The sequence below is a fragment of the Hippopotamus amphibius genome, chromosome 1 (genome assembly GCF_030028045.1).
Source record: "Hippopotamus amphibius kiboko isolate mHipAmp2 chromosome 1, mHipAmp2.hap2, whole genome shotgun sequence".
Lineage (NCBI taxonomy): Eukaryota > Metazoa > Chordata > Mammalia > Artiodactyla > Hippopotamidae > Hippopotamus > Hippopotamus amphibius.
Window position 1 is genome coordinate 81,039,139 of NC_080186.1, and position 26,661 is coordinate 81,065,799.

Sequence of the window (26,661 nt, forward strand, 5' to 3'; positions counted from 1 at the left end):
ATATTATCTTAGTATAAAATATAAATGTGTATTATATTTATATTTATTAATTTAATTTTCAATAACTTAAATGAAAGATAATTCTCTGTAGAATTTTTTTGTGACTCATTCTTGATTGACACCAGTATCTGGACTTATTGACTTAAAATAGGTGAAAACTGAGTTTCTAAATTTTTGGAGGAATTTGTTAGAGGGTAGCACACTAATTTTTCTACCTAATACAAATATAAACATGTATTCTCCACCTTTAGCATATTTTTCTTTTTTTTAAAGTCTTCATTGAATTTGTTCCAATATTGCTTCTGTTTTTCTGTTTTGGTCTTTTGGCCCCAAGGCATGTGGAATCTTAGCTCCCTGACCAAGGATCGAACCTGCAATCTCTGCACTGGAAGGCAAAGTCTCAACCACTGGACCACCAGGGAAGTCCCTAACATATTTTTCTTATTGTGAGAGAATAAGTGAAATTTTGTAGTAGTTCTGAATGTTTTGGGCCATTGCTTGCCACCAATAATGCTGAGGAGGACTGTAAAAAAAGAAAGAGAGGAAAATGCTAATTCAAAAATGTGTCTGCAATACCGACTCTAAATATACTATTTTCCAAAGCTTACAAAGTCTTTATATAACCATGAAAACCACACAAAAATGCTGAAGATCTCTAAACTGACTTAAGATTCAAACTATAAAATGATAGAAAATTCATATTTCAGAATCAATAGGATGTTTCCAATTTTTCCTGGTCTGATGGTTTCACCTTTTCAGTTCAGCACCTCAAGATATTCAGTCTGAATGTTCAACTGAATATAGTACTATTAAATTGTGGCTGATTGACAATACTGAGGCTATAATAAATATCACTGGATAAGTATTTATTCTCCTAAAATTTTTTGAAAGACATTTGCTCTTCTTTTTATAGAAAATAATCCATTATCCTTTCTAAGAAATTGCCTCTATCAATATATTCTGAATATCTTGCTTCTATTTCATTATTATTTTAAATTCTCAATCTCTTTCTTATCTTATGCCTGTTTCAATAGAAATTCATATAGTGATTTAATATTTTCAAAGTGTTTTTTCAGTATCTGTTCTTCCTATTGGGTTCTATTTTGGGAAGATCCTTTACAGTGTTTTTATGATTGTGTATGAAAATACAGTCAAGATTTAGATGTACAATGCAAGCTACTGAAAGTGACCTGTGATAAACCATGAAAATAAATCTTTCTCCTAGTATCAAAGAAATTAGCAGAGAAAAGGGAAAAAGAAAAGAAAAGAAAAAAAGACTGGATTAGTATGATCTGACCAGAAACACACTGCTTTCTGGCATGGAATAATAGAAAGTAACAAGAGATCTCTAAAAAAATAGAGATTTCTAACCTAAAATTGGATAGACTTTACAGATGTCATTTTTGCTATTTTGTTTCCATTCTTCTAAAAATAAGATGAAATTACCATTCATATTTTTAGCTATGTTTGCCCTTGGACAATGCTAAATTCTAAGGTTAACAGAAAAGTGACCTAAATTTTTAATCCTCTAAAGTTGTCTTCTCACTAATACAAATATTAACGGGGTTGGTTTAATGTAAAAACAGAAAAATGGGTACCTCCGGGAAATTCTTTTGGATAGACTTACACTATAAAGGATCTTTTCATTCAGTCATTCACCAAATGATGACTCTCAAGATTGCCTGCTGGTGGTTAATACATTGACAAAAGGGGATTCAAAGTGTCAAATTTTATGAAGAAAAGAGAAAAGAGACCTTCACCACCAAAAAGTCACATCAAAAATTTTAAACATTCATTTCTGAAATGTTAATGCTGAAATCTAATACCTTAATACTGATGTCCAAAGGGAGGATCCTCCTATCATAATTCTAACAGAACACCCACCTTAGAATCTTGTCTTTTTTTACTTCCGTTTATTCCAGGCTGAAAGAGATCATCCAGTAGCTTTATTGACTGAGTTTACTGGCTGTCAGAACTTGAAATGAAATCTGTGTTCAAAACAAAGTCTGAAACTTCTATTCTAAATCTAATGATGCAGTTTTGTTGCTGCCTTTCCAATAAAAGATTAGCACAACTTTTGGCTGGTCCTTGGCTGAGGTTGATTTTTTTATTAATAAGCAAGATAAATCCATCAGCCTCTCAATTTTCATGAACACACATTTATTCCTACATATTGTTGAATATTTTTATGTGCATATTATTCTGATAATTTCTGATCCTAACCATTTATTCTTGGTCATGGGGGTGACTGTACTGTAAGATCTGTCTTGTCTGTGCAATATTCTGTGAAATAATATTTTCAATATAATTCAATGTAAAAGAAGTTTCTGCCTCCTCTCACCTCAACTTTGTCTAGGTATAATTTTGTCTCATTCCAAAATCCTACTTAAAAATGATCCCCAAATACGCTGTGAAAATAACAGAATGCTATCCTGTAATCCTAAACTTGTAGACAATCCTTGAAAGAGAACACTTATAATCAGTTCTGATTTGTTTGAAGACACAGAGCTCTCATTTGATGTGTTTGTTGCAGAATCCTGTGACTACTGCAGGTGTGTAGGAACAACAAATTGCAATACTTTAGATGAGGGAACTGCCGTGTATAAAATCGGGCATACCACTGGCTTCTTGTACCTGTACTGCTTTTGCATTCTAGGGAAATCAGTACCATACTTGTCCAGATTTCATCCAGGGTAAAGGAAAATTTTAGATTACTATTTTTTCAATTCATTAAACTATCTTCACTGGGAAATGCCAAATCTGATTTCTCTCATCAGGCATACCAAAGCAATCTACCTGCCCACCCTCTGTTTCAGTTTTGCATGCAACTCTAAACCTAACAAATAGGCTTCCTGATGGAAAAAAAATCAATGACTTTAAATGATACACAACTTTATATCTTTATAAGTCACCTTCTCACACTGAAACATGGAAGCTTCATAAAATAAGTTAATGTTTGCTTTCAAAGCAACAATATTATTTGCCTTTATTATAAATAAACAGAATTCATTTGAAACAATGATTTTTCAAATGAAAGGATTAAAATAATCCCATTAAAACCAAAACAAAGGCATTTTATGTTCTTGTATCTTTATTAAGGTACTTATTTTATAAACCTGGCTCAATAATAACTCTCATACTTTTATATCACAAATTTGCCTTTAAGTAATACATAACACATTTAAGGCAGATTTACCTTACAGATATCCTCAGCTTCTAAACACCACTGCACTGATTTACACAAATAGCAAAAATCTCATGGAGGGCATCTACTGATATCTTTCTTGGTACTTATGTTTAGATCTTAAAACTGCATAATAAGTAGAGTTTCCATAAAATTTCATTTTTGAGATAGGAAACAAACAATTTTGCCTTTATCTGTTTGATTGGATGTAGTTATTATTAATAACATAACCTTTAAATCTGTGGGGAAAACCAATACTGCACCTTCACTCCTCAGAGAAGGCTCAACAGCAAGCAAAATGAGGAGCCATTATAAAATCATATTGCTAAGTATTACCTTAACTCAAAACCCTGCTTATATAATTGTACCATATCACAGCTAAAAATTACTATTTAATATATCAAGATACATCCAAAAGCGTCTTTTGGTTGCATTAATATCAAGAGGCTTAGACAGCACTGAAGATTCATTCTCTGGTCTTCTGGTCATTAGTATAAACTGAAGCTTTTGAAATTATGTGGCAATCCCATTTTGGGGCCCAATATCACAAAACCTCCAGGAGAACAGTGGACGCAGGTGGAAGAATTTGAAGACTGGAAGACTTGAAGTTAAGGTAGAGTTATCATTAGCAGATCTTAGGGAAACAGGAATGCAGCCAGAACCACTTGATATTTATTAGAAATCAAGATTCGCTAAATCATTTCTCTTCCAGAAAAATATCTTTAAAACTTGTATATTTTCAAATGTTCTTTCTTTAAAGAACATATAAAAGTAAGAGATCTGTGAAAATAAACCAGTTTCAAGTATATACATGTTTCTCTTCATTTCTCCTCCTTCAAAGGATTTCTTCTCGTCAAACACAAATGTGCTAATCTTTACAGCAAGACAAACTCTTCTGTGCTAAATCTTTTTAATCTTTTCTTTTCATCCTCTGAAAAAAGGTCTTCTTCATTGGTTGTAGGAGACATAAAATCATAGTCTCTGGAATGACCATTTACAAAAGTAAATAAGGGATATTTCTCCTTAGAAGAAATTCTCAGCATCTGTAACAGAAAGCACAGAAGAATCCCTTATTGGATGCAATAGTGAACAGTAGGACCACATGATGAAGTCTAATGTTTTAGCCCTAAATCTCTCTTGTTAGCTTCTCTCATTTACATTTATCCAGTGCTATTGTTTTACTGTTCTGGCTAAAAGACAAAAGTTGATCAGCATTGTATAGTTTATTTTTTGCTAAATACCTACTTCCCCATTACGACTTGACCATCAAAAATTAAGTATATTATCATTCCTACCCAAAACCCCCAAAAGTAAAGTCTTCCAGTCACATTAGTTTGAAGGCTTACTAGTGAGTTAAGGTTTATCATCTTTTGGTGTTAATAGACAGTAAAACAAAATGGTATCACTAATTATGGTAAAATACTGTGAATGACTGTTTAGTACCATAACACAGAAAAAAAAAACTAAGTCAAAAGGTCCATTCTAATCTCAGTTCTACAACTTACTTTGATGTGATCTTTGACAAATCACCCTAGCTGTGTATCATCTATAAAGCTAGGCAAAAGATATCCAATCTTACCTCAGAGAAATGTTAGGATGACCAAAAGCAATAAAAAGTTTTTTTTTAAATCAAGTTTGGTCTTTCAAAGATTTCTATATTAAAAAAATATATTTTTGCAATAATCTAATCAACATGAAAAACAGTATTCTTATACATAGCAATAATCCACATTTTACATATTACCTTCCAAAGTTACATTACATAATTTGGAAGTAAAATAAGTAATATCTGGAATTTTGTGGGAACACCAACAACCTTTATATAACCTCTGTCAATCTGGGATTTGTTGACAAGCCAACAATCCATTCTAAACCATTTAAATTTTTCTGTTAAAGTCTATAAAAAATTTAAACAATTTTCATTTAGAGGTGAAAAAAGTTTTTTTGCGTGAGGGCTGTTTTTATAGAAATAAACACTTTTATAGGTAACCAGGACTTATAAGAAAGATTCTGAAAAGTTTATGTGAGTTACAAAGAATGCTGAAAAAATATCAATAGTACTTATACATCATTAATCCTGATCAATTAAATATAATTTGTTTAACAATAATTTTAGGAGTAAAAACTAAATTCTCCCAAATGTCAATATTCAACTGAAGGCTCATCAAGTTCTTATATATTACATTTATAGATTCTCTTGAAACATGGCTAAAATAAATATGTAGCCCTAAGATACAGATACAATGTTAAATTTAAAATATTTCAATGAGACAGTTAATACGAAATACATTTTCTAATTGAATAGAAATGAACCATTTAAAAACAAATACTTAAAAAAACAGATGTGATGAAAATCGGATCCTATAATTCATATTGTGCTCCTATTTTTTACACCTCTCAAATTTATTTAACTTACATTCTTTTAAAAAAAGGGAGAGAGAAGGGCAAAAATGTGGAAATGAAAAATAAGAGACAGAGAAGGCTGGCATCTGATCAATCACCTTTCACCTCCAGCCAATGGCTGGAATACAATCTAAAATTATCATTTTGTATTAATTTAACGTCACTTGTAAAAGTCCAGTATCTAACAGGCAGATACCACTGTATCATTTTTAACTCAACACAGCAGAGCTAACATTATCATCTCTTCATCCTTTCTTTCAAAATCAAGAAATAAGTGATTTAGGTTTATTAGTTGTTCATCAACTAAGATTCAAATGATTCAAACCTGTGCCCCAAGGCAAAATGTCAGAAAGGAATTCTCAGTCCTTTAATTATAAAATGCACCTAATTTTTGCAAACCCAATAGCAATGTAAGTCCTCCTAATACACATTTATTGATTCAGGCCTTGAGAATGATCATTTTCTAACTTTTCTAAGTTTATTTTAAATATTTTTAAAGACTATAAGATGAAAAATATATTAAAGGTTTATTTAAATGAGTGGAAAACTTATGTCCACACAAAAACCTGCACACAGATGTTTCTGGCAGCTTTATTCATAATTGCCAATACTTGGAAACAACAAAGATGTTCTTCAGTAGGTGAACGGATAAACTACGGTACATTCAGACAAGAGAAAATTACTACACAGGCTATATACTGTATGATTCCATACACACACACACATTTTTACACACACACAATTGAGCTGAGCGATATTAAGTGATAGTCTAACAAACATAAACATGATATGACAGGAAGAAGTAAATTTAAGACAAATAAAAATAAAAATGTCAAAGGAGACAAATTATTTAGCTCATTCTCATTTTATAAATGGGAAAATTGAGACCCAAAGGATTTAAACTGCTTTCCCAAGATGACATAACAACAATAGCAGCAACAAGAAAAAAAGATAAACTGAAAATGAATTACTAAGATACTAACTTAGCAACATGCCTTTTAAACGCTTTTCAAAGCTCTAAGCACCATAACAAGAATTTTTTACTTTTTTTTTAAAGAATAACCATTGATTTGACTTCTAACAGAAGGGAAAAGTTCAGTTTTCTTTTTTATACTACAAAATAGGATGCACTGTCAAAACATTAAGGTTCCTCCATAATGGACAATATAAAATATACACAAAAAAATTCCTAATTAGGTTATCTATATGACTTGGAGTATTATTTCAATTGAGATATTATACAAAATAAAGATAATGAAAGTTATTTAATAACTTGGGGAAATACTTATTACATAATGTTAAAGGAAAAACAGGATAAAACACTATACATAAAATTTGATCTCAGTTTTGTTAAAATAATCTTAAACATGTTCTTTAAAAAGTCCAGAAGGAAATACAACAAAACATTAACAGTTATCTCAATGAAAGACTTAGTGGTGATTTTTTTTTATACTTCTATTTTCCAAACTTTTCTAATATGTATTTCTTGTACAGTTAAGAGAAAATCAGTTTTTTTCAAATTTCAGATAACTGGATTTACTATCTTATAGCTGCTTTTCAAAAGGGGGTTCAGTAGTTTATTCAACAATAACTTTAGAATAGGCAAGTCCTCTGTTCTATTTTAATAAGATAGCTAAAGATACACTGAAAAGGCTTTATTATCTAAAAGGCAAGTCATAAATTTCTTTTCAAGAGGTCAAATATTTTATATCATTTTTCCTATGTGCTAAGTTTACACGTTTCAGAATTTACAAAGGAAAAAGCTGGAGGACTGAAATTAAGCAATTTCTTCCATCATAAAGCTAGTAGTTGTAAGTAAGAACAGAAAGAGAACCAGATGACCCCTTCTCCTCAGGCCAAAACCTTTTTTCCACAAATCTCTGCCACCACACATGTCAAATCACACCCAGCACACAGCAGTCTACACCTATGTGGTCTATGTTGACCACAGTGGAACTACATATTATGTAGGGGTTAGTCAGCTCTTAATGTGAAAATAAAACATAGTCAAAAATTACCTTCAAAAAGCTTTTAAATTATTTAAAGGGTGTTATGCATAATTCTGTGTATACAACCATGTTCAGTAACATGTATAAGTGTACAATACAGTGTAGTATATAGCAATATATGGTGTGTAATAAAGAGTATTACATGGACAAATACATTCTTGTTTTTTTATTACAGGAATTCATGTCATTGAGCTGCAGCAAGTTAAATGTGCACATGATGGGACTTCCCTGGTGGTGCGATGGTTAATAACGTGCCTGCCAATGCAGGGGACACAAGTTTGATCCGTGGTCTGGGAAGATCCCATATGCCGTGGAGCAACTAAGCCTGTGCGCCACAACTACTGAGCCCATGCACTCTAGAGTCCACATGCCACAACTACTAAAGCTCGTGCGCCTAGAGCCCTAGCTCTGCAATAAGAGAAGCCACTGCAATGAGAAGCCTGCGTACCGCAAGGAAGAGTAGCCCCCGCTCACTGCAACTGGAGAAAGCCCACACACAGCAATGAAGACCAACACAGCCAAAAATTTTTTTTAATTTTTTAATTAAAAACAAAATGTGCACGTGATGCTAATTCCACTCTGTCTCCTCACTACTCAATCTTAAATCCCTGTAACTGAACTTTTAGCCCCTACTATAGCACTGAAAATACTCTCTTCTAGTCCTCAAATAAAAAGGCCTTTTATTAGTTTTTACTCTTTTGGTATTTCTACAGCAATAAGCATTGCTGAGCATTTCTTTCTTAAAATATTCACTTTCTTTGATTCCTATAACAGTTTGCTCTCCTGTTTCTCCTATTTTCTGAATCATTTTATCTCTATCTCCTTCATTGACTCCACTTATTCTTATATTCCAAAACGCAGGTATTAATCAATTACGAATCCTTTACTTTCTCTGTGTAGTCTATATTCTCTCTCTTAAAAATATTATCCACTCTTAGTTTTAACCACTTCTTTGTTAGGTCTTCTTATTGTTCATGCTTTATAGATAAAGTAACTGAAATATTGAGGGGTTAGGTGACTTGTATAAGGTCACACAGAGAGTAACTGACAGAGCCAAGATTTAAGCATAAGCACTCTGGTTCCATTACAACCATCATACTACACCACCTCTAAGAATAAGTGGAGACATGCTGCAATATCAACTCAAAAATTGATCATTCCAAACTAAAATGATCATTTCTTCCTCTCCAAATTAGTTCCCTTCCAGACTTCTCTATTACTATCATTGGTAACATCATTTATATAAGTTAGGAATGTTTTTGTTGCCAAATGAAAAACTAAATAAAAACAACAATTAACAACGGCTTTAAATAACAGGGTGTGTTTTTATCATATAACAAAAAGTCTGACATTGCTAGCTTTGGTTAACTGATGTTAAAACAGTTTCTACAATTCTCTTGGCCTTTCCCTCATGAGCACAATGGACTGCTGAAACCCCAGGTGATGAATCTGCATTCAAGGTGGTTGTAGGTGAATGTAAGGAGAGTGACAGCACTGCATCTATATTTCATTTCATCAGAAGAGCAAAAGCCTTCCCAGAAACTTCCAGCACACATTCACTTATATTTCACTGGCTAAAACGTGCTTAAATACAAGGGACACTAAGAAAAATGACACTAAGAAAAATGACTATCACTCCAAACAAAAAAATCAGGATTCTCCCAGCAAAAAAAGGAGAGATGGGTATTGAACAAGTAACCAATGGTGCCTACACACCATTCAGAAAGCAGAACCATGATAAAAGTCAAACATGGTAAGGTGGTGAGGAAGGACTGAAAGGCTTCTGTAGGTTGTGTGTTCAGAAAAGGCCAAGCTGAACCCACCTCCTAGAGTAATGGAAATAAAAACAAAAATAAATAAGTGGGACCTAATGAAACTTCAAAGCTTTTGCACAGCAAAGGAATAAAAGCTTTTGCACAGCAAAGGAAACTATAAGCAAGATGAAAAGACAAACCTCAGAATGGAAGAAAATATTTGCAAACGAATCAACAGACAAAGGATTAATCTCCAAAATATATAAACAGTTCTTGCAGCTCAATATCAAAAAAACAAACAATCCAATCAAAAAATGGGCAGAAGACCTAAATAGACATTTCTCCAAAGACATACGGATGTCCAAGAGGCGCATGAAAAGATGCTTAACATCACTAATTATTAGAGAAATGCAAGTCAAAACTACAATGAGATATCACCTCACACCAGTTAGAATGAGCATCATCAGAAAATCTACAAATAATAAATGCTGGAGAGGGTGTGGAGAAAAGAGAACCCTCTCGCACTGTTGGTGAGACTGTAAATTGACACAGCCACTATGGAGAACAGTATGGAGGTTCCTTGAAAAACTAAAAATAGAATTACCATATGACCCAGCAATCCCACTGCTGGGCATATACCCAGAGAACACCATCATTCAAAAAGACACATGTATCCCAATGTTCATTACAGCACTATTTACAATAGCCAGGTCATGGAAGCAACCTAAATGCCCATCAACAGATGAATGGATAAAGAAGATGTGGTACATATATACAATGGAATATTACTCAGCTGTAAAAAGGAATGAAATTGGGACATTTGTGGAGACATGGATGGACCTAGAGACTGTCATACAGAGTGAAGTGAGTCAGAAAAAGAAAAACAAATATTGTATAGTAACACATATATGCAGAATATAGAAAAATGGTACAGATCAACCAGTTTGCAAGGCAGAAATAGAGACACAGATGTAGAGAACAAACATACGGACACCAAGTGGGTAAAGGGGGCATGGGGGGGTGAAGTGGGATGAACTGAGAGAACTGGGATTGCCACATATACATTATTAATAAGAAAAAAATATCAAATTATGCACTTTAAATACATACAGTTTACTGTATGCCAATTATATCTCAATAAAAGTTATTAAAAAAAAAAAAAAAAAAGAGGCCACGCTGAGATTTGAATGGCAGTAAGGAGTCAGACATAAAAGTTCTAGAAGAGCACTCCAGGCAGAAAACTCAGCTAATACGAAGGCATAGGATGCCAACACACTTAGCATGTTCAAAAGACAGAAAGGAAGCCAGTGTGATTGAGAGTAGAGGAAAAGAGGAAGAGTGTTATACAAAAGCCAGATCACACATGCCTTTGGTAGCCACATTAACAAGTGACTAGTTTCTTTGTTCCCTTAAACATTCTACCTCATAAACAATCTACTATAAACATCCCGTAACATTCTACCTTTGTGTTTCTGCTCATGATGTTTCTATCATCTAGCCACCCTTCATACTTCCTTTCTGATCGTACAAATTCTATCAGAACTTAAAGTTCCAGCCTAATTCTACTGACAACTATTCTAGTCCACAATGACTACACCTTTCTCCAAAGTCCTATAGATTTGTCTAGGATAGTGTAAGGATTACAAACACGGACTATGAACTTACACACTTTCAGTTCAAAACTTGGCTGAAACTTACAAACTATGTGACCCTAGGCAAGTTACTTAACCAGACTGTCTGACTTTCCATAGCTGTAAAACGTCAGTATTGATAGTATTTATAGCTCACAGTTATTGTGAGGATTAAATCGGTTAATAAACGTAGGTACTGAGATTACCTGGCATCTATCGTGTTGGCTATTAACATTATTACTGCCATTATTATCACAATATTTGTTTCCTGGCACTTATTAAATATATCCCTTTATAGGCATTTATCTTTAATGTTGATTTCATGTCTTCCCAACTAAATGAGAAGACCTTAAGATTTTAAAAGAAGTCAAAAGTTCCTATCATTAAATCTCAGAAGTAAAAAAGGCCCATGAAGGAAAAATGTCCCTCAGTTTCACATGGAGACTATAGAACTAGAAGAAGGGGAAACATAATCATGAACATAAACTTGAAACACTAAAGTGTTTACAAAAACACATTTACCAAAATAGCAATGGGTATGGGAAATTGTGCACCACTGGGGAAAATGGGAATGTTTGTTCTAGAAGAGGAAGCAAACTTATTTTCTTACTCTGTGACACTAAGGAATAAAAGTTACATGGAGGCTGATTCCAACCCGATATAAGAAAAGCTTTTTTAACAATAAGGGTCTGTCCAAAAATTGAAAAGACTTCCAAAGAAAATAATTAGTTCATCATTACCTGAAATGAAGACTAGATAGTCAATTGTCTGGACCATGGATTGATAAATAGGAGACTATATAGAATAGTACCTACAAGCACATATTCTCAAGTTAAACTGTCTGAGGTTTGAATCTCAGCACTACCATTTATTAGCTGGGACCTTTGTGAAAATTACCAGAACTTTGTATCTCATTTGTACAATGGAGATAACAGTATCTACCCTCAGAAGGGTTATGTAGATTAAATGAAATAATGTATATAATGTGCTTATTTAGCACAGCAGCTGAATATGGGTAAGGACTAAACAAATGTTAGCTTTGGATTGAATTTAAGCTCTAAGATACCTGGGATCTCTAGGATTCAATGGCTGTAATATAAATTTTATTCGGTAGCTAGAGGACAACTGGCCACATGCAAACATTTTTTCCTGTGCTGACTAAATGATTAATTTCCTAAGACTCACATTTTTATTTAAGATCCTCTGGCTTCAAACATCAGCAATATTATATGGTAGTAAGTTTATCACTAAATAGGTGTATTTCATTTGATAATAATCATTAGGCTGAGAACAAGTGAAAAGAAAAGGAAGAAAAGGAGGTATGCAATAAGATAAAAACAATCTACATCACGCCTTTGACAAAACAGCAGAGCAGATACAATCTAAGTTCAGTGGTAGGGAAAGAGATGTGTTGGCAGGATACCTACAAAAGCTGGGCAAGTTCACCCTATAGAACTTGGAGAGGAATAGTATATAAAGGTACAAAAACAGAAGTAAGTCACAAAACTGAAAACAAGGAAAGTGATTAAAAGCCTGTATATAGACTCATTTTCCAGGTCCCTCCTTGCAACCAACAGCCCTCTTTGCTCCCCACTAGCCATCTACACACAAGAAAATAAAGATTTATTTGTTAGAAAAGTCAAATAAATATATGGACTCTAGTATACCCAGAACAGTGATGACTACAAAAGCTGAGGGATTAAGTGACAGTCTAAAATACTAACCCATAGGGTCCTCAGCATCCTTCACTTCCTGCTCCTGGAGCACAGAGAGGCAACATACGTTCTACAGAGACATGGCAGAATTTTTCTCTGAAAAATTGAAACAACTCTAGAGAAAAGATGACCACTTAATAACATTTGAGGATCACCTAGTGAAAAGTAAGGCTCATCACTGATCACCCTAGATGAAGGTCACCAGCTAAAAAGCCATTCTCAAACACAGAGAACATCTACTCAGCTCTTTAGTGCCCCACTCTTAAGCATAAACAGGCACAGAAGATTACCACTCATTTGGTGGAAAGCATCAAAGGGAAAACTAGAAGATTAAAACAAAAAGGTAAACCAAACAAGCAAAAAGAGATCCAGAAGGGAACATAAAAAGCAAAAGAAACAGAAGAAAATTTCAAAATTATTATAATTAATTTCCTTGGGGAGAAGAGGAGATAATAAAATGCATTAAAAAAAGAAAGAATGCTATGAAAAATAAGTAATAGAAACATATAAATAACTCTTAGATATATAAATATCATAATCGAAATTTAAGAACAACAGAAGAGTTAGTAGATAAAGTAGAGGAAATCTCCGAACACAAAAAGATAGACTTGGCAAACTAAAGGAAAAAATACAGGAAAATTAGAGGAGCAATTCAGAAGGTCCAACAACTGTATAAGAAGAATTTCAGAAAGAATAAAGAAAACAAAAGAGAGGAAATAATTTTTCTTTTAATTTCAAGAAAATTTCTCAAAATGGAAAGAAACAGGACAATCAAGGAAAAGGAATGCAAATCAAGACACATGATGAAGTTCTGGAATACTAGGGATAATTAATAATACCTAACACATTACATAGTGCCTACTATAAACTAAGCACTAAACTAGTAATCATTTAATCTTCATAATGATATTACAGAGAGAGGTAGCCATTATTATTTTCATTCCATGAGAAAACTGATGCACAGAGAGGTTAAGCAATGTGGCCAGTGGTATACAGCCATGAGATAGTGGAGCTAGGATTCAAACCTGAAAACTTTCAGAGAGAAAAAAAGTTTACATTGAGAGGAAAAGAATTCAGAGTGACATTAAGCTTCTCCACAGCAACACTGGATGCTAGAAGGGAGCAGTGCAATGTCTCTAAAGTTTGGGGGGGGGGAGGGATTATTCCACTCTAGAATTCTACACCATATCAAATTATCAACAAATGAAAAGACAAAGATGGTCAAACATGCAGGAATTCAAAAACTTTATCATCTATACATCCTTTTACTAGGAAGGTACTAGAAACTATGCTTCAGTAAAACAAGGGAATAAACTAAGTAAAGATTCAGAAGATAGGGAATGCAATTCAAAAAAGTAACATTAGGAAGTTCCAAGTGGACAATTCTGCATCAGTGGGGACTGAAGCAAAGAGAAAACTGAGAGAGAAAAGTCTCCAGAAAGAAAAAAAAGAAAAAAATGACTTTCTTACATTTATATTCATGAAAAATTTACTGCTAGATATTTAACAGATATGAGTAAAAAATTAGAAAAAATATCAAGAGGTGCAAAGAAAACTAAGGAAATAAAAAGGCGAGAGGTAGTATTAACTCCAAGAAACTAAAAGTTAGAGAAAAAAGAAATGTGATCATAGTACATTATATGATTAGTGAACATTATGGAGGTATATTAATGCAAACATTGAATAGTGATTTAACCAAAATCTGTGGGAGTATGCTAGAAGGAGAAATGGGATGAAAGGGTATGAGAAGAGAGCTAAATCCTCAGTACTACAGAACTGAACCAACAAATAAAGGAAATAATGTCTAAAATGGATAAACCAAGAAATGGCAGAATAAGCATGAGAATCTTAATCATTAGAAATGTAGAGGTAAAAATCTAAAGAAATAGCTACAAGAGTTAAAAGTGGCTATCTCTGAGGATGTACGCTGGAGTGAGGAGTAACATGGCAAAGGACTCCTGTTTTTCAGCATAAGCCTTTTACTACAATTTTACCTTTTAAGATTTGTGTATGTATTATTCTGATAAAGACAAAAGTTAATTTTGGGCTGAAACATATTTTGAGTTATGTATTAATTAAATAGACTGTTATAAAGGAAAATAAAACATACATACAGCAATTTAAAGTAAATACCACAACTCGAGGATGGAAGATGCCTTAGAGGACTGGGGTGGGGAGGGTGGGGGGGACTCAAGGGGGGTGGAGTCAAGGAAGGGAGGGAATACGGGGATATGTGCATAAAAAACAGATGACTGAACTTGGTGTACCCCCCCAAAAAATAATAAATAAAAAAATAAAATAAAATAAAGTAAAATAAAAAAAATCTCCCACTTAAAAAAATAAAATAAAAAAAAAATAAAGTAAATACCACAGAAGAAATAGGTGAATTCCTTGCTAATTTATAAGTAAGACAAACTTAGACAAAGTCACTTTAATTCATTCTTTCACTCAACAAATGTTTATTGAACTCCTACAACCTGACAAACAGTTCCAGGTACTGGAGACACAATAATATACAAAACCAACAAATATCCCTTCCCTTATCCCTTCCCATATATATACACTATCAAATGTAAAATAGATGGCTAGTGGGAAGCTGCTGCATAGCACAGGGAGATCAACTAGATGCTTGGTGATGACCTAGACGGGTGGGACAGGTAGGGTGGGAGGGAGGCTCAAGAGGAAGGGGATATGGAGATATACGTATTATAAGCACAGCTGATTCACTTTGTTGTACAGTGGAAACTGGCACAACATTGTAAATAAAGATACATTGTAAATATATATACATATACATAAATAAAAATTGACTTTATTCAGGTCATTAAAGATCTGAAGAAAAAAAAGATTACATTCCAGTGGAATAGAAAGATGATAAATTATATAAGCATAGTTTGTTCACATATGATATAGCATGTATGTGTGTGTGAGTGTGTGTATATACGTACATGAACACACTAAGGAGAAAAATAAAACAAGGAAAGGGGGAAACAACAAATGTATAAAGGGTGGCCAGGGAAGCCCTAAAGGTGATACTTGAGTAAAAACCTCAAAGAAGTGAGGAAGGACACCATGAGCATATCTGTGGAAAGAGAAATGCAGGCACAGGAAAACAAACAATCCTTGAAATAGGACATTTTCAAGGAGACTACTGTGGTGGAACTTGAGAGAGCTAGGGGAAGAGTGGCAGGGGATGAGGTCAGAGAGGTAATGGGGGTGGAGGAAAATTCCATTTACATAGGCCTATGGGTCATTGTAAGAGCTGGGGCTTTTACTCTGAGAGAGTTAGAAAGCTGCTGTAGCATTTTGAATTTAAAAGTAACACAACACTAGTTACATTTCAACAAAAGCACTTTGCTGTACTGAGAACAAACTATAAATGGAGCAAGGGGGGATCAGTTAGGAAGCTACTGCAACAATGCCAAGGAAAATATGATGGTGGACCAGGGTAATAATGGTAGTGGTGAGAGGTTAAATTCTAAATATATTCTGAAGGAGAGACAGTGGGATTTGCTGATGGAGTGAACATGGGGTGTGATATAAAGCAAGGTATCCAGGATAACTCCAAGTTTTACTCCAAGTTTTTAGACTGAGCACTCAGAAAAATGTGGTTGCCATTTATAGAGTAACCAAATTCTTTTCATTTCATTTATTTCACTTTACTTTTACAATTTACTTTAGTAACAAAATTTCTTTGAATGGATTTAAGATATAACTGTAACCCCACATTCCTTTCTATAAATAACACTCATGGTAAAATTCCAATGAAATACAGAAATAAAATTAGTTTTATGTTAGATTTTTAAAATGGATCCTTTTATTTTATAGTCACATCTTACAACTTAAATAGCTAAAACAAGTATTTTATAAATATAATTATTTAGAGGGCCATGATGAGATTTACCCTCCCACCAAGAATAATAGTAAGAAATAAAGTAGATAAAGCAACTGTTGGAAAGCATCTGAGAACAAACAAGAAAAATACATCTAGAGAAGTGAAAATCTTAGAGAGGGGACATACATCAAGAAATAAGAGAAGACAGAAGACAATGAAATATATATCTTTAAATGAACAAAACAACTGCTAACACAGAACTCTACCCAGTGAAAATATCCTTTAATAACAAATGCAAGCTCTTCCTCTTCCCTTCCCTTCCCAAACAATTCATGTCTAAAGGCACTAGATGAGGATGAGGAAATCAGGCATCCACGCCAGGGTGGAGGAAGGCACTCTGGTCTACTGGGTATGTTGAAACCAGACTGGAAAACCTGACAGATATCACCTTCATCAAGTGATCAAAGCTAACATAACCATTAAAAGGACAAACTAAAATCATGTGGCAACTATTAGGATGCAGTAAGAAAAACATAAAGCATTACTTCTGTTATATACTTGACAAAGATGCATAACCTAAAAAATCATGAGGAAACATCAGACAAACTCAAACTGAGAGGCAATCTACAAAATTTTCAAAAGTGTCTTGTAAAAAGAAGTCTCCTCTACTCTTGAGAAGTATCAAGGTCATGTGAAAGTCAAGGAAAGATGAGGAACTGTTCTAGGCTAAAGGAGATTGAAGATCTATAAATGCAACACATCATTCTGAACTGGATCCTTTTGCTTTACAGAGCATTGCTGGGACAATTAGCAAAACCTGAATAGTTTTTGAGATTACATTGTGATAACAATGCTATTTTCCTGATTTTGATAATTGTATAGTAGTCAGATAAGAGAATGTAGGAATTGCACACTCAATTATTCAAGGGTGGGGGACATCATGTTGGTAACTTACTCTCAAATAGCTCAGAAAAAAAAATTATTTGTATTATATTCACAACTTTTCTATAAGGTTGCAATTATTTCAATTTTTTAATGAAGACAAAATAAAGATGCATTAAAACAAATAAGAATTGAGAGAATTTATCATCAGCAAACAGTGCTAAAAGAAATAGTAAAGGAAGGTCTTTAGAAAGAAGCAAAATGATCACAGAGGGAAATAGAGTAATACACGAAAGAATGAAGGGCATCAGAAAGGATAATACTATTTAAAAAATAATGCCTGGTGGAATTTAAAATATGTGTAGGATTAAATTATTTGACAATAGAACAAAAAAACACAGACTTTAGGGAAAGAAATATTACTAGCGATAGACGGTCATATAACTGTAAAATAATCAACTCAACAGGAAGACCTAACTTTCCTAAATTTGTATGTAACTAATAACATAGCCTCAAAATACATAAAATAAAAATTAAGAGAACTTAAAGGAGAAGTGAACAAACCCACAATCACAACTGGAAGCTTTTATCACATATCTTACATATCATGCAGGAACAACAACAAAAAAAGGGACATGAAAGATTTTAACAACATTATTAATTACTTAGAGACAACAGGGTGGAGGTAATAGAGGAAAGGAGGGAAAGAAAGAGGGAGAGAGGAGACTATTAATACAAGATCAGAGACAGGATTAAATATAAATAGTTGACCCTTGAACAACACAGATTTGAATTGCAAGGGCCCACTTATATGTGGATTTTTTTCAATAAACATGTACAGCACTACACAATCCATAGTTGGTTAAATCTGTGGACACAGAACCACAGATACAAATGACCAATTATGAAACCTGAGCATCTGTGGATTTTGGTATCTGCAGTGGGTCCTGGAACCAATTCCCTGAAGATACCAAGGGATGACTGTATTCCACAGAGATGCTGAAGTCTAAAGAAGTGGTAGAAGATGGTTGTTTTAGATGTATTCCCAGTAAATCTGCCTTCATCACATGCAACTGACCTTCAAATTTTCTACCTCTCTCAATTCTCCTTGTTTGCCTCCCTATCCATGGGGATTCCATGATTCACTATTTTAATGAAATAAAAGACACTTTTAACTCTACTTGAAATTCTGCGATTCCCATCATGCCAAACTCTATTGTTCACTTTGTTTTTTCTCAATTCAGGGCTTCCAAGCATTCTTAAAACAAGTCATGAAACTGTTATTTAGGTCCATTATAATTAGGAGGACCCTCACTATTCTCTTGCTGATTTCTTACTAATGTTGTGGTAGGTAAATAAGGCAGATTTCACAGATGAGTTAAGACTTTTTGGGGGGGCTAGTTCAAGACAGAAGCAGAAGAAGAGCCTGAAGTTACTTCCTCCCACAAACACAACAAATATACACCTACATATGTATCAATTCTCCTCAAAAAGAACCTGAGAACTAGCTGAACACTGGCTCCACAACAAAGAATAAAAAGGACTACATCAAGATGGAAAGGAGAGGCAGAGAAAAGGCCTCCCCAGAAACACCACCCCTGACATGCAGACACACAATGGGGAGGGAATCTCACCAGATGGGTGCTTCTCCTGGAGGACCAAGGAGTTGGCACCCAAAATCAGGCACCTCACCCCTGGGCTCAAAAGCAGAACAGATTTAAAATAGAAACACGAATCAGCAAGCTGGAAGACAAAGCAATGGAAAACACCTAGACAGAGCAGCAACATGAAAAAAGAATTAAAAGAAGATAGGATGTCTTAAGGGACCTCTGGGACATCAAGCAGAATAATGTTCCAATTACAGAGCTCCCAAAAGGAGAAGACAGAGAGAAAGGGCCAGAAAAGTTGTCTGAATGTCTGAAAACTTCCATAACTGGGGGAAGGATACATACCCAGGTCCAAGAAACCCAGAGACTTCCAAATAAGATGAAGCCAAAGAAAAACATACCAGCCACATTATAATTAAAACAGTAAAAGTTCAGGATAAAGAGAGAATTTTAAAAGCAGCAAGAGAAGAGCAATTTATTTCATATCAGAGAAACCCCATAAGGCTATGAGCAGATTTTCAGCACAAACATCACAGGCCAGAAAAGGAGTGACATGACATATTCAAACTGCTTAAAGGAAAAAACTGCCAACCAAGAATTCTCTACCCAGCAAAGTTATCATTCAAAATTGAAGAAGGGGACTTCCCTGGTGGTCCAGTGGCTAAGATTCCATGCTCCCAATGCAGGTGGCCCAGGTTCAATCCCTGCTCATGGAACTAGATCCTACATGCTGCAACTAAAAGTTCACATGCTGCATGCCGTAACTAAAAAAATATTCTGCATAGATCCCACATGCCACAACTAAAGATCCTGCATGCCATAACTGAGACCCAGTGCAGCCAAATAAATAAATATTTTTTTAAAAAAACTGAAGGAGAGATTAAGAGTTTTACAGATAAGTAAAAGCTAAAGGAGTTTATCACCACTAAACTGGGCTTACAAAAAAAATGTTAAAAGAACTTCTTTAAGTTAAAAAGGCAGTAATTAATAAGAAAACATAAAAAAAGTAAAAATCTCACTGGAAAAGGTAAAAAAAATAATACAGGTAGTAAATCAGTCACTTACAAAGTAAGTACAAATGTAAAAAGCAAAAGTAGTACAATTAATTTTAAAAATGCAATAATTAGTCAAGAGATACATGAAATAAAAAGATGTAAAATATGTCATCAAAAATATCAAACATGGAGGGGGGAGTCAAAATATAAAGCTTTGGAATGTGTTCAAAATTAAGTTACTATACACTTAAAAGAGATTGTTATATACAAAGAATGTTATATGTGAACCTTACAGTAACCACAAAGAAAAAACTTAAAGTAAATACACAAAAGAAAGTGGGAAAGAACTCTAAATACAATACTAAAGAAAACAACCAACCACAAGGAAAAACAGAAAGAGAAGAAAAACTACAAAGACAACCAGAAGACAATTAACATAATGGCAATAAATACATATCTATCAATGATTACTTTAAATGTATATGGGCTAAAATCTCCAACCAAAAGACAAAGCTTGGCTGAATAGATAAGAATAAATAAGACCCTTCTATATGCTGCCTATAAGAGACTCACTTCAAATCTAAAGACACAGACTGAAAGTGAAGTGATGGAAAAAGACATACCACCCAAATGGAAACAAACAAAAAGCTGGGGTAGTAATACTTAGACAAATTAGACTTTCAAACAAAAACTGTAACAAAACACAAAGTGCATTATAACAATAAAAGGGTCAATCGTGTAAGATGACACAACATTTGTAAGCATTTATGCACCCAACATTGGAGCACCTAAACATAAAAGCAAATATTAACATAAATAACAGAAGAAATAGACAGCAATACAATAATAGTAGGGGACTTTCATACCCCACTTACATCAATGGACAGACCATCCAGACAGAAAATTAGCCTTAAATGACACATTAGACCAAATGGACTCAATATAAATATATACAGAACATTCCATTCAGAAACAGCAGAATATCCACTCTTTTCAAATGTACATGGAACATTCTCTAGGATAGATCAATATGTTAGGTCAGAAAACAAGTCTCAATAAATTTAAGAAGATTAAAATCATACCAAGCATCATTTCCAACCACAACAGTATGAAACTAGAAATCAATTGCAAAAAAGAAAACTGAATACACTTTACACCTGAAACTAATATAATACTGTAAGTCAACATATATCTTCTCAAATTAGTGTTTCCATTTTCTTCAAATAAATACCCAGATATGGAATTGCTGGGTCATATGGTAGTTCTATTTTTAGTTTTTTGAGGAATCTCCATACTATTTTCCATAAAGGCCATACCAATTTATACTACTATCACCAGTGCATGATAGTTCCCTTTTCTCCACAACCTCACCAACACTTGTTATTGTCTTTGTAATTTTAACCATCTAGAATGTATAAGATGGTACATTATTTTGGTCTTGATTTGCATTTCCCTGATAAATAGTGATGCTAAGCATCTTTTCATGTGTTTGTTAGCCATCTGTATGTCTTCTCTGGAAAAATGTTTATTCAGGTCCTCTGACTTTTTTTTTTTTTAATTGGTTGCATTGGGTCTTTGTTTTTGCACATGGGCTTTCTCTAGTTGCGGCGAGTGGGGGCTACTCTTTGTGGCAGTGCGCAGGCTTCTCATCGCTGTGGCTTCTCTTGTTGTGGAGCACGGGCTCTAGGCATGCACAGGCTTCAGCAGCTGTGGCACGCAGGCCCAACAGTGGCAGCTCAAGGACTCTAGAGCATAGGCTCAGTAGTCGTGGCACATGGGCTTAGTTGCTCCACGGCATGTGGGATCTTCCTGGACTAAGGCTCAAACCCAAGTCCCCTGCATTGGCAGGCAGATTCTTTTTTTCTTTTTTTTTTTAAATTAATTTATTTATTTATTTTTATTGGCTGTGTTGGGTCTTTTTTGCTGTGCATGGGCTTTTCTTTTTAGTTGCAGCAAGTGGGGGCTACTCTTCATTGTGGTGCACAAGCTCCTCGTTGCTGTGGCTTCTCTTGTAGCAGAGCACAGGCTCTAGGCATATGGGCTTCAGTAGTTGCAGCACATGGGCTCAGCAGTTGTGGCTCACGGGCTCTAAAGCGCAGGCTCAATAGTTGTGGCGCATCGGCTTAGTTGCTCCGCGGCATGTGGGATCTTCCTGGAGCAGGGATCGAACCTGTGTCCACTGCATTGGCAGGCGTTTTCTCAACCACTGCGCCACCTAGGAAGCCCTGGCAGGCGGATTCTTAACCACTGCACCACCAGGGAAGTCCCTCCTCTGCCCATTTTTAAATGTGGTTGTATTTTTTTGATATTGAGTTACATAAGTTCTTTATATAATTGGATGTGAACTCATCAGATATATCATCTGCAAATATTTTCTCCCATTCCATAAGTTGCCTTTTCATTTTGTCAATGGTTTCCTTCACTGTGCAGAAGCTTTTTAGTTTGATGTAGTCCCATTTGTTTATTTTTTGTTGCCCTTGTCTGAGGAGACATAGCCAAAAAAAAATATGGCTAAAACTGATGGCAAGAGCTTACTGCCTATGTTTTATTCCAGGAGTCTTTTTTTGTAATGTCTCTTTCTGGTTTTGGCATCAGGTTAATGCTGGCCAGTGCTCCTTCCCCTTTAATTTTTTGGAATAATTTGAGAAGGATAGGTATTAATGCTTTATTTTTTAAAAAACCATTTATTTATTTAAATGTTTTCTAGAATTCACCTGTTAAGCCATCTGGAACTGGACTTTGCTGGGGAATTTTTGATTAATGATTCACCTTCAGTACTAGTAAGTGGTCTATTCAGATTTTCTATTTCTTCATGATTCAATCTTGAAAGACTGTATGTTTCTAGAAATGTATCCATTTCCTCGAGGTAGTCCAATTTGTTGACATAACTGTTTATAATATTCTCTTACGATCCTTTGTATTACTGTGGTATTGGCTGTAATTTCCCTTCTTTCATTTCCAATTTTGTTTATTTGGGCTCTCTCTTCTTCTTGGTGAGTCTGGCTAGAGGTTGTAGATTTTGTTTATCGTTTCAAAGAACCAGCACTTAGTTTCATTGATCTCTTCTATTTCTTTTTTAGTTCTTTCGTTTATTTCTGCTCTGATCCTTATTACTTTCCTCATTCTACTACTTTGGGTTTTGTTTGTTCTTTTTTCTCCTAGTTCCTTGAAATATAAACTTAGATTCTTTATTTGAGATTTTTTTTTTGTTTCTTGCGGTAGGTCTCTATAACTATGAACTTCCCTCTTAGAACTGCTTTTGCTGTGTCCCATAGATCTTGGAAAATTGTGTTTTTATTTTTAATTTCTCTCAAGGTTTTTTAAAATTTTCCTCTTTGATATCTTCATTGACTTATTGATTGTTCAGTAGCATGTTGTTTAATCTCCGAATAGCTGTGTGTTTTCCAGTTTCCTTCCTTCCTTCCTTCCTTTCTTTCTCTTTCTTTCTTTTTCTTCTTTGCTTTCTTCCTTTCTTTCTTTCTTCTTGCATTTCTGTACACTAATAATGAACTATCAGAAAGAGAAATGAAAAAAACAATCCCATTCACAACTGCATCAAAAAGAATAATATACATAGCAATAAACTTAACCAAGGAGGTGAAAGACCTGTACTCTGAAAACATTGATGAAAGAAACTAAAGAAGACAAATAACTAGATTGGAAGAATCAATATCATTAAAATGTCCATACTACTGAAAGCAATCTGCAGAGTCAATGCAATCTCTATCAAAATACCAATGCTATTTTTCACAAAACTGAAACAAATAATCCTAAAATTTGTATGGAACCACAAAAGACCCTGAATAGCCAGAATAATCTTGAGAATGAAGAACAAAGCCAGAAATATTAAGCGCCCTTATTTCAAACCATACTACAAAACTATAGTAATCAAAACAGCATGGTCCTGGCACAAAAACAGACACATAGATAGACAGAACAGAATAAAAAGCCTAGAAATAAACCCATGCTTGTATGGTCAATTAATCTAAGACAAAGGAGGCAAGAACACACAATGGAGAAAAGACATCCTCTTCAATAAATGGTTTTTGGAAAATTGGACAGCTACATGTAAAAGAATCAAACTAGACTACTTTTTTACACCATATACAAAAATAAATTCAAAATGGATTAAAGACTTAAATGAAACCATACACTCCTAGAAGAAAATAGGCAGCAAGCTCCTTGACATCGATCTTGGTGATGATTTTTTTGAATTTGACACCCCAAGGCAACAAAAGCAAAAATAAAAAAAGTGGAACTATAACAAACTAAAAAGCTTCTGCACAGCAAAGGAAACTATCAAAAAAATTAAAAGACAATCTACTAAATGGGACAAGATATTTGCAAACGACATATCTGATAAGATGTTAAAATCCAAACTACACAAAGAACTCATACAACTCAATATCAAATACAAAAAAACCTGATTAGAAAATGGGCAGAAGACGTGAATAGACATTTTTTCCAAAGGAGACACACAGATGGCCAACAAGCACGTGAAAAGATGCTCAACATCACTAATCATCAGGGAAATGCAAATTAAAACCATAATAAGATATACATGTTAGAATGACTATTATCAAAAAGACAAGAAATGGGGACTTCCCTGATGACACAGTGGTTAAGACTCCACACTCTCAATGCAGGGGCCCTGGGTTCAATCCCTGGTCAGGGAACTAGATCCCACATGCATGCCGCAATTTAAAGAGTTCATGTGCCACAACTAAGGAGTCCACGTTTTGCAACTAAGGAGTTGGCAAGCTGCGACTAAGGAGCCCACCTGCCATAACTAAGGAGCCCATGAGCCACAACACAACCAAGTAAATAAACATTTTTTTAAAGAGACAAAAAATAACAAGTGTTAGTGAGGATATGGGAAAAAAGGCACCCTCATGCACTAAGGATAGGAATGTAAATTGCTACAGCCAGTATGGAAAAGTTTTGAGGTTGTTCAAAAAACTAAAACTCAAACTACCACGCAATCCAGCAATTCTAATTCTGGGTATTTATTCAAAGAAAATGAAACCACTAATTTGAAAAGTATATGGCCCCCTATACACATTGCTGCACTATTTACAATAGCTAAGATATGAAAGCAACCTAAATGTCTATTGATAGATGACCGCATAAATGTTTTACACACACACAGACACACACACACACACACACACACGTACATACACACAGTGGAATATTACACAGTCACAAAAAAAGAATAAAATCTTGCCATTTGAGACAACATGGACCTTGACGGTATTATACTAAGTGAAATAAGTCAGTCAGAGAAAAACAAATACTGTATGATTTCACTTATACGTGGAATCTATAAAACTAAACAAATGAACAAACAAAACAAAGCAGAAACAGACTCACAGGTACAGAGAACAAACTGGTGGTTGCCAGAGGAAAGGCAGGTGGGGAGATAAACAAAATAGGTGAAGGGGATTAGGAGGTACAAACTTCAAGCTCTAAAGTAAATGTCACAGGGATGTATTGTACAACACAGGGAATATATGTAATTATATACAGAAATATGCAATAACTCTGTATGGTGAAAGATGGTAACTAGACTTATCATGGTGATCACTTTGTAATGTGTAAAAATACCAAATCACTATGTTGTACACTTCAAACTAGTCTAATATTGTATGTATTCTATTATTCAATATAATTCAACTTTAAAAATCAAAAAAACAAAAGAAGAAACATACTTATAAAAAAGAAAGAGGGACTTACCTGCTGGTGCAGTGGTTAAGAATCCGCCTGCCAATGCAGGGGACACAGGTTCAAGCCCTGCTCCCACATGCCACGGAGCAATTAAGTCCATGCGCTACAACTACTGAGCCTGTGCTTTAGAGCCCACGAGCCACAACTACTGAGTCCGTGTGCTGCAACTACTGAAGCCCACACACCTAGAGACCGTGCTCCGCAACAAGAGAAGCACCTCAATGAGAAGCCCGTGCAGCACAGTGAAGAGTAGCTCCCACTCGCCACAACTAGAGAAAGCCTGTGTGCACAACAATGAAGACCCAATGCAGTAAATAAATTAATTCATTCATTAAAAAATATATATATCAGAAGGTAAAGGCACTGTAGTGTTAATCTAAAATGGTGGCATCCTAGGTGAAAGACCTATACACTGAAAACTATAAAACATTGATAAAGAAAATTGAAGTTGATTCAAAGAATTGGAAAGATATCTCATGCTCTTGGATTGGAAGAATTAATACTGTTAAAATGGCTGTACTACCCAAAGCAATCTACAGATTTAATGCAATCCCTATCAAATTATCCAAGACATTTTCACAGAACTAGAACAAATAATCCTAAAATTTCTATGGAACCACAAAAGACACAGAGTTGCCAAAGCAATCCTGAGGAAAAAGAACAAAGCTGGAGGCAAAACCCTCCCAGACTTCAGACAATACTACAAAGCTACAGGAATCAAAACAGTATGGTACTGGCAAAGAACAGACACACAGATCAATGTAACAGAATAGAGAGCCAAGTAAACCCACACATGTACGGTCAATTAATCTTCGACAAAGGAGGTAAGAATATACAATGGAGAAAAGAAAGTCTATTCAGCAAGTGGTGCTGGGAAAGAAGCTGGACAGCCTCACATAAGTCAATGAAATTAGAACAC

The 26,661-nt window shown here is 34.5% G+C and overlaps 1 protein-coding gene across 4 annotated transcripts in view; it reads right to left on the minus strand.

Moving 5' to 3' along the window:
• Positions 1 to 3,073: 3,073 nt before the first annotated feature.
• The window catches only part of ATG4C (autophagy related 4C cysteine peptidase), a 112,192-nt gene continuing 88,604 nt past the window's right edge, over positions 3,074 to 26,661 (minus strand). For all 4 annotated transcript variants that reach the window (XM_057717576.1, XM_057717570.1, XM_057717559.1 and 1 more), the window contains exon 11: positions 3,074 to 4,227. In XM_057717576.1, the coding sequence (XP_057573559.1) occupies positions 4,060 to 4,227 (168 nt within the window). In that variant the 3' untranslated portion in view covers positions 3,074 to 4,059. The remainder of the gene's footprint in view (positions 4,228 to 26,661) is intronic.